This window comes from Adiantum capillus-veneris, chromosome 21 (assembly GCF_014529385.1).
Source record: "Adiantum capillus-veneris isolate H3 chromosome 21, ASM1452938v2, whole genome shotgun sequence".
In the NCBI taxonomy this organism is placed as follows: domain Eukaryota; kingdom Viridiplantae; phylum Streptophyta; class Polypodiopsida; order Polypodiales; family Pteridaceae; genus Adiantum; species Adiantum capillus-veneris.
In genome coordinates this window covers 126,366,988-126,380,195 of record NC_140951.1, presented here as the reverse complement: position 1 = coordinate 126,380,195, position 13,208 = coordinate 126,366,988, and the positions used below count along the sequence as shown (strand labels likewise).

At 44.4% G+C, this 13,208-nt stretch overlaps 1 protein-coding gene across 1 annotated transcript in view; it reads left to right on the top strand.

Annotated features, from left to right (window-relative positions):
- Positions 1 to 625: 625 nt before the first annotated feature.
- LOC147431689 (ran-binding protein M homolog) overlaps positions 626 to 13,208 on the top strand; it is an 81,209-nt gene continuing 68,626 nt past the window's right edge. The window contains exon 1 of the mRNA XM_086494197.1: positions 626 to 1,037. Within this exon, the coding sequence (XP_086350323.1) occupies positions 679 to 1,037 (359 nt within the window). The 5' untranslated portion in view covers positions 626 to 678. The remainder of the gene's footprint in view (positions 1,038 to 13,208) is intronic.

The following is a 13,208-nucleotide window of genomic DNA, read 5'->3' as shown; positions in this document are numbered from 1 at the left end:
GTTTGCAAATATATTTGTAATTTAGTGGTTCCCTGTGACTTTCTGTGGATTAGTTTGCATGCAACGCAGTATTGTGGTTCATCATAACATCAACCATACAACATCAATATTAATCGCCTTCTAACCCTTCAATGTGCAACATCATTTAAGCTCTTTGAACTTCACACAATCAATGCTTTGTCTTTGTGCCATGTATATATATTACATGCAATGCCTTTGTTTGTGGTGGGTGTCATCTGTGTGGAGAGAGAGAGAGAGAGAGAGAGAGAGAGAGAGAGAGAGCACTAACAATGTGCATTAGTGAACACTTCCATCGTCTTTCTCAACACACTCTCACGCTCTCCTAACCTACGATGTCTTCTTATAGCAACACATGTGGAACAATTTGTGCCCCCACAACCACCCTGTCTTCACATGACATGATATGAAGCGCCTTCAATAAAGTACAATTTTGACTTTTCAAGAATTATGAAAGCTCCTCTTTCCACGTGGCACTTTCCAAAATCCTTAACAGGGAACATCTCTCCATTTACATTTTATAGATTATAGGTATATATTTAAGCTAAGCTATATGTAAACTAAATTTAGACGGCACCCTATTGATGAATACCTTGTCTCTCAGCTGGCATAATTATTAAGTGGGCTTTTGGACTACCTGCTTTGCGTACAAGGAGAAGAATGGTAGCGCCCGCGAACAACAGCGTGAACGTGGTGGCAGACGCCCTAAGTCTGTACGACTTTGGTGGGGGGAGGAAGACTCCCGAGGAAGAGGAAATGGAAGAGGAAGAGGAAGCACCCACTCACATCAACACTAAACGAAGCTTGCAGTTTCTTGTCATCTCTGTAGATAAACTTTCTGCCAAGTACACGGGAGATGGGCAACATGCAAACGATGTAGGTGCTTTCCAAGGCAATCGACCTGCCCCCGTCAGAAGAATCCTTTACTACTTTGAGATCTACATTAAAGATAGAGGCAACAAGGGAACCATATCAATTGGCTTTACCGATGAGCACTTCAAAACAAGCAGACAACCCGGGTAAAAACTCCATACTTGTACTCCTTAGAGCAGAACTGTTCATGTGTATCATGCTCTTGCTAGAGAGAGATCTACTAATTGGTTACATCATTGCATTCCACTTTGGGCATTATGCGGTATAGACATATAAAACAAAAATAAAAATTGAACTCGGAAAACTTTCATGGCTCATAAGAGTTGGGATTTACAATGAGGATCACCATGTGTGATATGTAGTGTGTAGTGCGAGGGCTTGGTGGCGGGTTCTCAAATTCTCTAATGATAGTTTTTCCTCCTTTGTAGACTGTCCATGGCAATATGTTTGGACTTAATGTGTTAAGCATAATCTTTAGCAAGACTGATGTCACTTTGATTATCACATAGGAGCGATGTATTTGATAGTGGAAGATGGCCAATATCTGCAAGCATTGGTTGTAGCTATACCAACTCTCAAACTGCTATAGATGCAACTACATATTCAGCCTCTGTGGTAGAAACTGCTATACAACATCGTTTCTTACCGGTCCCCGTGGATAAAGAAACAATTTCCTTTTGTAGCGTGCATAGTTAAGTGAGTTAGCCCAATTTGCACCTACATATCTCAAAAGATGAGGTGAGCTCATAGATTTGGAGTGTTGCAGGCGTAATAAACCAATCTAAAACCTGCACTGCCTTTCAAATACTTCAAAACCCGCTTTATTGCAGCCAATGCTTAAAAGATTGTCACGCGGGCAATTCACTTGCCCTACATCGACAAGCTTCTGCTATAGTCTAGCATCAGTCTTAGCTTAGGACCTAGCATGGCACCTTTGTGAGCCTCTAGCAGGACGTGCATGCCCAGGCCGGTCATAGTTGCATACCCTCTCTTGCACAATACAACATTTCAGCATATAGGCATTTATCACGTGTCAACCGCCCTTAGCATGGCATTTATTAGTAATTGATTTTCAGAATCTAATTAGTAAGGTTGTGGGGCCTTTCTGGCTGCTGCTCGACCCAGATGTTGGCAACTATTTAGGCAGTCCTAGGGCCGCTTGGAAAGCAGGAAGCAGGAGGAGAAGTATTAAGTACTACAGTCCCCTCAGCCTCACCTGGCGTTTTTCAGCCAGATCGCCAGCGTTTCCTCGGAACCTCCTCAACGTTTTCAACCCAGGACAGCCAGCGTTTTTAGTCAGGACAGCCAACGATTTCAGCCTATGATCGCCATTAGACTTCAGCTCCTAGCCTTGTGGCTTTAAAACAATAACTAAGCCATTTGGAAACCTCGGTCAAAGAGGTGTTACAAGAAGCAGCTATAAATCTAGGCTTTACAGGGTTCTTGTGAAACTTCCAAACGATATATAAAAAAGGTAATTTAAGCTCGCACTTGAAACCAAAAGACTTACAAAAGTCTTGATGTTTCAAGATAATCTCTTGCATCGAAAGATCACAATCATTGTAAGTCTGAGAGTTTACTTCACCTAACAAGCATTCTAAATATAACTTTTTGCACGTAACAACAAAGTTATTAGAGTACTTATCTACGTAAGAGATTACAAAATCATGATGAAATTTCATAAGAGTATCACGATTAGAAGAAGATAAGCTATTCCTTCCTGAAGAAACGTTCCCAGAGCAAGATGCTAATTTCAAAGAAGCTTTCTTGAGGACTACAGATTTCCAATGGGTAAAAACACCTTGAACTCCTAAAGACTCCTCAAACTTTACTACGAATTTAGAAATTCCTTTCTCTATGGCTTTGAGAAGGTAAGAGTCATTCGAGGAAGTGAGCCTATATTTAGTACCTCTTGAGAAAAGGTCTTTCAAGGAATCAGAAGGAAGAATGGAACAATCGGCAGTAACTACATGACCCAAAGCTCCATTTACGCAAGAAGAAAAGACAGTTTTACTACAAGGGCATTCAATACTTGAGATTGCTAGCCTTTCTTGCTTTTTAAGATTATGTCCGATGTCACTATAGTTGAAAGTTTTTTGTCCCAAAGTTTTCACATATTTGAAAGCTACGATGGGATGGTTCCATACCTTTCTCACACAAGAAGGGAGAGCATCCAAAGCTTTTTGAGATCTCAAAATAGAGCTTAATCCAATCTTGTCTAAGTCAGGGGAGGTAAAGATAGTTATCAACAAATCTTTCTTTCCAACGGCTCAAAAGTTGGATGTCCCAACTACCAAGACTATAAGGTTCTAGTGGAGCCTGTATTGAAGGCCTTATCTTGATGGTGCATGACGACATTGAGCGACCAAAGGCTCCTACACACAAGTCACTTACTTCCAAGGAGTTCAAGAAACTTGTAGAGTTTCAATGTGCTTGAGATCGACTTAATGCAAGGATCCAATCTTTTATCTTCCTCAATTGTACGCGGCACGTACTTGGACATGTTCGGCGTATGACTAATGCTAAAGAGAGATCTTGAACCACTTGGAGAAAGTTTACAATAGAATGACGCCTACGAAGAGAGCTCACCTAGAGCCTAGAGGTCTAGTTGCGGACTTTGGACCCTCACGAGTTGAAGTCATGAAGGATCACATTGAGAAGATGCAAGAGTTGATTCTTCAAGTAGGAAAGCTGATCTCTTCGGTAGATATGGGTATAATCTTGATGACGCATTTGACACTAAAGTACAACACTTTCTATTCAACCTTGATTACTTCGGGGAGGACCAGAGGCCCTAGTTGAACAGTCGTCCAAGAAGGGAAAGCGAAAGCAAGAGGAACAGAAAGATGATACTTTTGGTATGGGTGAGATGTCCGAGAAGGTGACAACCGTACAAGCTAGAGCTCCTCCACGTGTACACCATGCTGGGTGGGCACGTCACCATAGTAAAGCCCGCTTTCCTTTCCCAAACCCCTCCCCCACTAGGGAGCGGGGGCTCGTGAAGGGAGGGTTTTTAACCCTCACAGCACCCTCCCTTAGTCCATCATCGCCACAAGCTCCAGTAAAATGTTTGCAGCAGCCTTGGCTGCAAGGCCATTACATGTTCCATCACCCATCAAGAAAATCTCCTGGGTATTCAATGAAATGAATAAACTACTCCAATAAGTAGCACCCCTCAAAGCAGACCTCTTCAACAAAGACAACGATCACCACATTTGAAGCAAGAAATAGAGATACAACAACAAGTCTTGCACGCAACCAAGCAGGAGTAGCAAAATGAAAACCTGCATGACAAAACACATCAGACAGCCAAGGTAGATTCTAATCAAATAGTATAAGAAGCTTTAAAGAAAATGAAAGGATTGGTCAAAAGGAGGTGAAACCGGCCTGTTCAATCCAAAAAGGGCGGTAGACTTTACTTTAAACCTTGATTTAGCTTTCACCCATTATTAGTCGTCTATTTTACCTGTACTTTCAAGACACAACAAAGGGGAGAGGGATACAGGCTGCTAGATTGCACCTGTATGAGTAGACAGACACCAGATTGGCCCCTAACTTAGGCGCCCCTTTCGGTATTTCTTTATTGTTCAAAAGAGGGAATAAACGCTGTGGTTCCCTACAAGCTGCCCCGCACAAACTCGGCTGAATTTCCACTGTTCCAGCCCGATTTCGGCAGCATAACTGTACTAGAACCTTTCACGGTCAGTATTCCCACGCATTGACTGACTTTCCCGACGCATACGGGCACTTTGCAAAACCTGGCGAGAATCTGCAGCACGCTGAATTCTCTGTTTTCAGCCCTGAAAATGCGCCAGATCACCTGTACAGCGGTCCCCTTGCGTCCCCGAACCTCCTGGGGGTATTAGGGTCCGTTTAGGGCCAAAACCCTAAACCTGCAAAAATACACAGCAGGCTGTAATTCACTGTTTCGGGCTCCGTTCTGCGTGCCGGTCGCATCCCTAGCAAGTCCTCGAGCTCCCGCACCTGTAGGGCTACTTGCCCTTTGAATCGGACGAGATTTCTGGCGTGAAACCTCTCCGAATTCACCTGTACCTGCGGGGGGATTAGCCGCTAGCTAATCCAGTACCTGTGCAAGAGGCTCTTGCCTCGGCAATCGCGCATGAACCCACACAACTGTACATTGGTCAAATGAAAAGCCCACTAGAGGGGCATAACATACTGCCAAAGGGGAGAGAGAGGGCAGTGCGTAGCGTGCAGGGCATCACTCCTGGCACCGCACTGTGCATAAGAGGGAAAGCAAGCACTCCATAGCTCTTAACCTGTGACAGAGACTTGCAAAATGAGCCTCCCAGCTATAAATCACGTTTTTGCCTTCTCTATAAGTAGTAAACTGGCCTCAGAGTGCCAAGTGTCACTCATTTGTGCATTTTCCCGCTTTAGACCCTCGGGTCTAAAAATATCTCACCTGCAGCCTCTGTTGACTTGGCCACAGAGTAACAAAATGATCCCCATGTCAAACTGCACGTAATGACGCGAAGACATTTTCAGGTCCCAAAATAGCAGTTCCCTAAATTTTAGGAGATGCTGCCATTGTATCTTTCTAGGTCATCCGACCCTCTTTGTACACTGCGGCCACATCCAGAACTGAAATGTAGCCTCTGTAGCAAAGGATTCCACTTTGGCTAGTCAATGACCCCACTTGGCTAACCATAGTCCTTGTCCAACCTTAGTGCTCTCTTGCCCTCAGGCCTGGACTCCCTCTGGACAGTTCCACACTAGCTATGCAATGCAGGGCAGTTAGATTTCCCGAGGGGTGTTTCCAAAAAGTGAAAGTAAATAGATAATAAGAAAGAAATCAACAAAAAGGATAGATAGTAGTCACACGCTGGTGACATACCCCCCTCCTGAAATCTCAAACGTCCTCGTTTGCATCTATGTCGTACATGCTTACTGTCAACACCTGTCGACACATATACGACACATACATGCTCATTGTCAACCCTGGTGTATTCAACACCTCGTCGACTCATGTATTGCCTGCGTGTGAACCCTGTCCCAATGACATAGTGGTAGCTGCGCACTGTGCCATTGCTTTGAGTCACTAACTTTCCAATGACAAAATGGTAGCTGCACATTTTGCCACTGTCTTATAGTACACGTTGGATCCCGTAACACTTTCGAGCATACCCAAACCAATAGTTTAAGAATGCAGTTACACATGTACTCTTCAATAGAAGCAATCACTGTATCCTTGACAAACTGACAAGAAATACTCACTTCTATAGCACTAATCAAACTTTTGGACATTCCATAAGAGCAATTGCCAAACTGACAATCTGTACAGCTCTAACATTCATGTAACAGGTATTTGATTTGAGCTCACTTTAAATACCATGTACATCATTTGTTTCAGAAGCCATTGTCACACTGACAATGCATGTAGCTTTGAAACTCAAGGGGTCAAGGTAGGTTGCAAATCGAAGGCTTCCAGGTAGAGTGATAACACAGTTGGTGACTCTGCAAGTTCACCTTCTTCCATCCACTTAGCATCCATTGGTGGATAGTTTTTAAACTTTACCAAGTAACGCCTAGCAACCTTGCCTTTCACTTTCCTTTCTTTGTGTGCCAAAATCTGTTCAGGGAGCAAGATCTCGTCAAGTTCCTCGACTTCCGGCTGATCTTCAGCTGGCATATCTTCTGGCACATCACCCACATAGGGTCTGAGAAGACTCACATGAAACGCATTGTGAATCTTCCAACTGTCAGGCAATTTCAGCCTATATGCAACATCACTGATTATGTCGCACACTTGAAAAGGCCCATAGTAACGCATGCTGAGCTTTGGAAAGAGTCTTTCCTTGCCCTTCATCTTCTTTAACCTTGCCTTTTCAAACCGTAGAAGCACCCAATCACCAAGTGAATATACCACTTCACGACGGTGACGATCAGCTGCTTTCTTTTGCTTTGCCTGAGTCCTTTCTAAGGCCACTTTGACCTTCTTGTACATTTCATCCATGTCTTGAACATACTTATCTGCTTCAAATATCTTATCCTTTGTATGCAGTATGGGAGGAATTTTCTTGCCACCTTCAACTATCTCAAAAGGTGCCTTGCCAGTTGATGAATGCACTGTATTATTGTATGCATACTCCACCAATGGCAAATACTGCTCCCACTTTCCTTTATGCTCTGACACATAGCACTTCAGCAGATCTAGGACAGTAGAATTTGCCTCTTCTGACTGCCCATCTGTTTGAGGATGAAATGACGAAGAGAATTTGAGCGTGGTACCCATATTCTCAAACAAGCCTTTCCAGAACAAACTAGTCATGCGTGGATCACGGTCGCTAATAATCGACTGTGGCATGCCATGATACTTGAAAATATTGCTCATAAACAAGCGTGCCATCTGATCTGGCTTTATCTTCTTCCTGACAGGAATAAAATGAGCCTGTTTGCTGAATCTGCAAATAATGGTCCAAATACCATCATTTCCTGTCTGCGTTCTCGGAAGATCAAAGATAAAATCCATAGCAATACTTTCCCATGGTTTATCTGGAATAGGTAGTGGTTGCAATAACCCTGGTGCCTTTTGCCTGTCAAACTTGACCTTTTGGCATATTAGGCATTCTCGCACAAAGGCATCCACATCCCTTCTCAATGTAGGCCAATACAAGAATGTCTCTACCGCTTTAACTGTAGCATCGATACCACGATGCCCTGCATACGGTGGGACATGACTCTCTTCCATAACTTTGTGTCGCAATGGCTTTGTGACACACAATCTGCCATGCATCATCATGAACCCGTCTTTAAGAAGATAGTGTTCATGACGTTGTCCATCCATTAGTTGCTCGAAGACCCTTGCAAAATCTTCATCATTTGCATACTGTTCTCTCATATCATCAAGTTCATGATGATAAGGAATCGACACAGCTGAAATTTGTGGCTTCCTTGACAAGGCATCAGCCACAACGTTCTTCTTGCCTTCCACATGCACAATCTGAAAATGGAACATGGACAAGATATTTGCCCATCGCATATGCTTTTCAGATAATTTTGTCTGTGTCAAGAAGTATCGCAAGGTCTGATGGTCCGTTTGGACAACGAAATCTGCACCTAGCAGGTAGTGTTTCCAACTTAAGAGCGCATAAATCACAGCCAGTAACTCTTTCTCATAGACCTGCATGGTCATCTCTGGCCCTTGCAAAATTCTGCTCTCATAGGCTACTACCCTGCCATCTTGCATTAGCACTGCACCAATGCTACTACCGCAGGCATCACACTGGACCACAAATGACTTCCTAAGATCCGGCAACACAATGACTGGATCTGAAGTCATCTTTTCCTTTAAGAGATTAAAAGCTGAAATCTCTTTCTGTGTCCATCTGAAGGTGACTGCCTTCTTTTGAAGAGCATGTAAAGGTGAAGCAATCTCAGCGAAATTTCGAATAAACCTTCTGTAATAGGAGCATAGTCCCAAAAAGCTTCGGACATCATGCACCGTCTTCAAATTTGGCCATGACTTGATCGCTTCAACTTTTGCAGGATCCATTCTGACACCATCCTTTGAGACAATGTGTCCCAGAAAGTGAATCTCTTCCAGAAAAAACTCACTTTTCTTTGCATTGATGAGCAACCTATGACTGCGTAGCTCTTTGAACACAATGGCCAAGTGATGCCTATGCTCCTCTTCATTCTTTGAGTAGACTATCATGTCATCAAAGAACGTACCAACAAACTGCTGGTGTGGACGGAAAATTCTGTCCATCATCCTATTAAACGTAGCAGGAGCATTTGTGAGACCAAAGGGCATCACTAAAAATTCGTAAAGGCCAAACGTTGTTCTAAAAGCAGTCTTGTGCACATCCTCTGATCTAATGCGGATCTGATGATACCCACTCTTTAGATCTATCCTGCTAAACATAGCTGCTCCTTCTAATTTGTCCATAATATCATCAATTCTAGGTATAGGAAACCTATTCTTGATGGTATTCTTGTTCAGTGCACGGTAGTCGATGCACATACGCCATGAGCCATCCTTTTTCTGCACCAACAACACTGGAGAACAGAATGGAGATGAACTGGGCTGAATCAGCCCTTTTTCTAACAGCTCCTGTACTTGGCCCATTATCTCTTTCTGCTGAGCCGCACTAACCCTGTACGGAGGCTTGTTTGGTGGGCTAGAGCCTGGCACCAAATCTATCGCATGGTCCTCGGGTCTCTCTGGCGGTAATTGAGACGGTAATGAATCGGAAAAACAGTCACTATACTGTTGTAAAAACATTGACCTTTCTTTATCTAGCACAGATAAATTTGATTCATCACAATCTGACACTTCACGTGCAAAAACCAAGTACGCAGAAAGATGCTTTTTCATTACAGAAGTAATAGCAGAAGCTGATACAGTAGGAATAGACTCCCCTTTAAGCTTTACATCCAGAATATGAGTCTTTCCCCTGCTCTGTACAGTGATCTTTTTGTTGTAGGCATCCATGATTCCCTGTACACGAAACAACCAAGGAATACCTAACAACACATCACATCCGTCCAGTGGCATGATGTAAAATTCTTCAGCATCTACATAGGACTGGATATGTAGACGCAACTTTCCGATGATGGGTGTCACAGCCTCTGTATGGCCAGGACATGCCAAACCTGCCTCTGCTGTATACCCCATCTCTTCAGGTCTGATTCCCAACTTTGAAGCCAATTCTGGGGAAATGAAGTTGGCTTTGGCACCTGGATCAAAGAAGATAAGCACTGTTTGATCCCTAACCTTTCCCCATGCTCTGCAAAGCTCACTTGCATCTGAATTTGGCTTGTCGCCCACCATATCTGGCACTAGACCAGCCATGGGCTTCTTTCCTTTCTTGTCTTCCTTGTCTTCAGAATCAGCTGGCCTTTTCTTTGTAGGACAGTTGTAAGCAATGTGGCCAGGCTGCTCACATATAAAGCATTTGTTCTCTGTCCTCAGGACCTTCTTTTGCTCTTCTGACTTGCGAGGAAAACGTCTTTTCCATTTCTTTGCTGGTCCTTTTTCTGATTCAGCCGTAGCTTTGTCTTTCCCTGCGTTGGCTGACTCCTGAGTCCCTTTAGGAGCCTCATTGGGAACGTGCTTCTTGGCTGAATTTTTCTTGCCTGATCCTGCCTTGACGCCAGTGTTAAATTCACAATCTTCTCCCTTGAGCAAACCATTGCCAGTGTTTGCTACCTCGATGAGCTGCGTCAAAGTAGTGACTTTTGTCTTCGTGCAGTATTTTCTCAATCCTTTGGGTAGGCCACAACAGTATTTTTCAATCTGTTCTGTCAATGGCACAAACCTATAGGAAGTTACTGGAAGTAGAGCTTTCCAAAACTTCCGATTGTAATCATCCAGATTTCTGCAAGTGGCAGCATTAAGCTGGTGCCATTCTGTCATGACATCTGCTTCGAAATCATCAGATAACCATGCTGCTGCAAAAATCTGCTTGAAGTAAATCCATGTGGACGGAGCTTGCCCTTGAAGCAATAAAGTTGTCCACCATTGTCCCGCATTCCCTGTCAAGAAAGTGGCTGCCTTGCGGACCTTTGAAGCCTCTGTAAAGTTTCCCCCTGCATAGGCCTTGTCAAACTGCTGGAGGAATGAAAGAGCCTTCTTCCTGTCATCAAACCCTGTAAAGGTCGTGAATGACACTCCTTTGCCACCTTCTTTGTACGGAGTTGGCCTCTCCAGCGGCGTTAAATTGTCATATGGAAGTGACTGAAACATGGGAACACTATTAGGGTTCATCTGTGTTCCTTGGCCGCTATTAACTTGACCTGGAAATGCCATATTTGGCTGCTGATTTGTAATTCCAGCCATACCAAAATTTGCTTGTGGCATCCCAAATTGTCCCTGAGTGCTTTGAAACCCTGGTTGCATACCCATGACACTGTACATGGGGTTAGGCATCATCGTTTGAGCACCCGCAAACACTGTTCCTGGCGTATAAAACTGATTTCCAGGTGCATGACCAGCCATGCTCTGGAATACCGATCCACCTCCAAAATAGCCAGGGTGTACTGAAGGTGGTGGGAAGACCTGTTGCATAGCCTGTAAGTTGCTTCCCTGCCCATTAGAACCAGCTATAGGCTGTTGAAAGGTGGCGGGCTGAATTGGTACAGCTTGAAAAACTGGCATCTCAACCACCTGTTCTTGCACCTTAGGCATACGTTGTGGAGACTGCATGTTCTCCGTCAAGTGTACAGGTGTTTCCATTGACTGTGCGGTATGAATCACCTGTGCTCGAGCCTTAACAGGCTTTTGAATATGATCCAGTGACCCAACTTGCTGAGACGGAACAGGAGGTTGCAGAAAGGCTAAAAACCTCGGATTCTGCATTACTTGTGTGAACATAGCCACAACAGTAGCCAACTGGGTCCTGAATATATCATCATCAGTCTGTGGTGGTCTTGAGGACTCACCCACTTCATGTGTCTGTTGACCCTGTGAAGAGGAAACCTCTTCAGTCACATCATCTGGTCTGTCAGCCATAATTACAATTCCCTGTGTCTGGTCTATGATCCCCTGTGTCTTCAAGCCGAAAACTGCCCAAGGCTCACTTCTATGGGAAAAAGTGATTTAATCCCGTCGATGGAACCATGAAACCGGCCTGTTCAATCCAAAAAGGGCGGTAGACTTTACTTTAAACCTTGATTTAGCTTTCACCCATTATTAGTCGTCTATTTTACCTGTACTTTCAAGACACAACAAAGGGGAGAGGGATACAGGCTGCTAGATTGCACCTGTATGAGTAGACAGACACCAGATTGGCCCCTAACTTAGGCGCCCCTTTCGGTATTTCTTTATTGTTCAAAAGAGGGAATAAACGCTGTGGTTCCCTACAAGCTGCCCCGCACAAACTCGGCTGAATTTCCACTGTTCCAGCCCGATTTCGGCAGCATAACTGTACTAGAACCTTTCACGGTCAGTATTCCCACGCATTGACTGACTTTCCCGACGCATACGGGCACTTTGCAAAACCTGGCGAGAATCTGCAGCACGCTGAATTCTCTGTTTTCAGCCCTGAAAATGCGCCAGATCACCTGTACAGCGGTCCCCTTGCGTCCCCGAACCTCCTGGGGGTATTAGGGTCCGTTTAGGGCCAAAACCCTAAACCTGCAAAAATACACAGCAGGCTGTAATTCACTGTTTCGGGCTCCGTTCTGCGTGCCGGTCGCATCCCTAGCAAGTCCTCGAGCTCCCGCACCTGTAGGGCTACTTGCCCTTTGAATCGGACGAGATTTCTGGCGTGAAACCTCTCCGAATTCACCTGTACCTGCGGGGGGATTAGCCGCTAGCTAATCCAGTACCTGTGCAAGAGGCTCTTGCCTCGGCAATCGCGCATGAACCCACACAACTGTACATTGGTCAAATGAAAAGCCCACTAGAGGGGCATAACATACTGCCAAAGGGGAGAGAGAGGGCAGTGCGTAGCGTGCAGGGCATCACTCCTGGCACCGCACTGTGCATAAGAGGGAAAGCAAGCACTCCATAGCTCTTAACCTGTGACAGAGACTTGCAAAATGAGCCTCCCAGCTATAAATCACGTTTTTGCCTTCTCTATAAGTAGTAAACTGGCCTCAGAGTGCCAAGTGTCACTCATTTGTGCATTTTCCCGCTTTAGACCCTCGGGTCTAAAAATATCTCACCTGCAGCCTCTGTTGACTTGGCCACAGAGTAACAAAAGGATCCCCATGTCAAACTGCACGTAATGACGCGAAGACATTTTCAGGTCCCAAAATAGCAGTTCCCTAAATTTTAGGAGATGCTGCCATTGTATCTTTCTAGGTCATCCGACCCTCTTTGTACACTGCGGCCACATCCAGAACTGAAATGTAGCCTCTGTAGCAAAGGATTCCACTTTGGCTAGTCAATGACCCCACTTGGCTAACCATAGTCCTTGTCCAACCTTAGTGCTCTCTTGCCCTCAGGCCTGGACTCCCTCTGGACAGTTCCACACTAGCTATGCAATGCAGGGCAGTTAGATTTCCCGAGGGGTGTTTCCAAAAAGTGAAAGTAAATAGATAATAAGAAAGAAATCAACAAAAAGGATAGATAGTAGTCACACGCTGGTGACAGGAGGACCTGAGGAGGATCTCCCAAACTACATCGTAGATACAATTTTACTCTAAGAAAGACTAACTAAATTAGTGTCCGTTGTTAGACCTCAGTAAACCAATCATTATCAAAATCAAAGGGGAAAATGCAAAAGTATTGTATTATGACATTAGTGAGAAGATAAAAGTGATGAAGCAAACAAGGTCATTGCAACGAACATCAATGTGGACCTCGGGCAAGTTGGCACCACTCCAATTGAAGAGAAAAGCCAGTG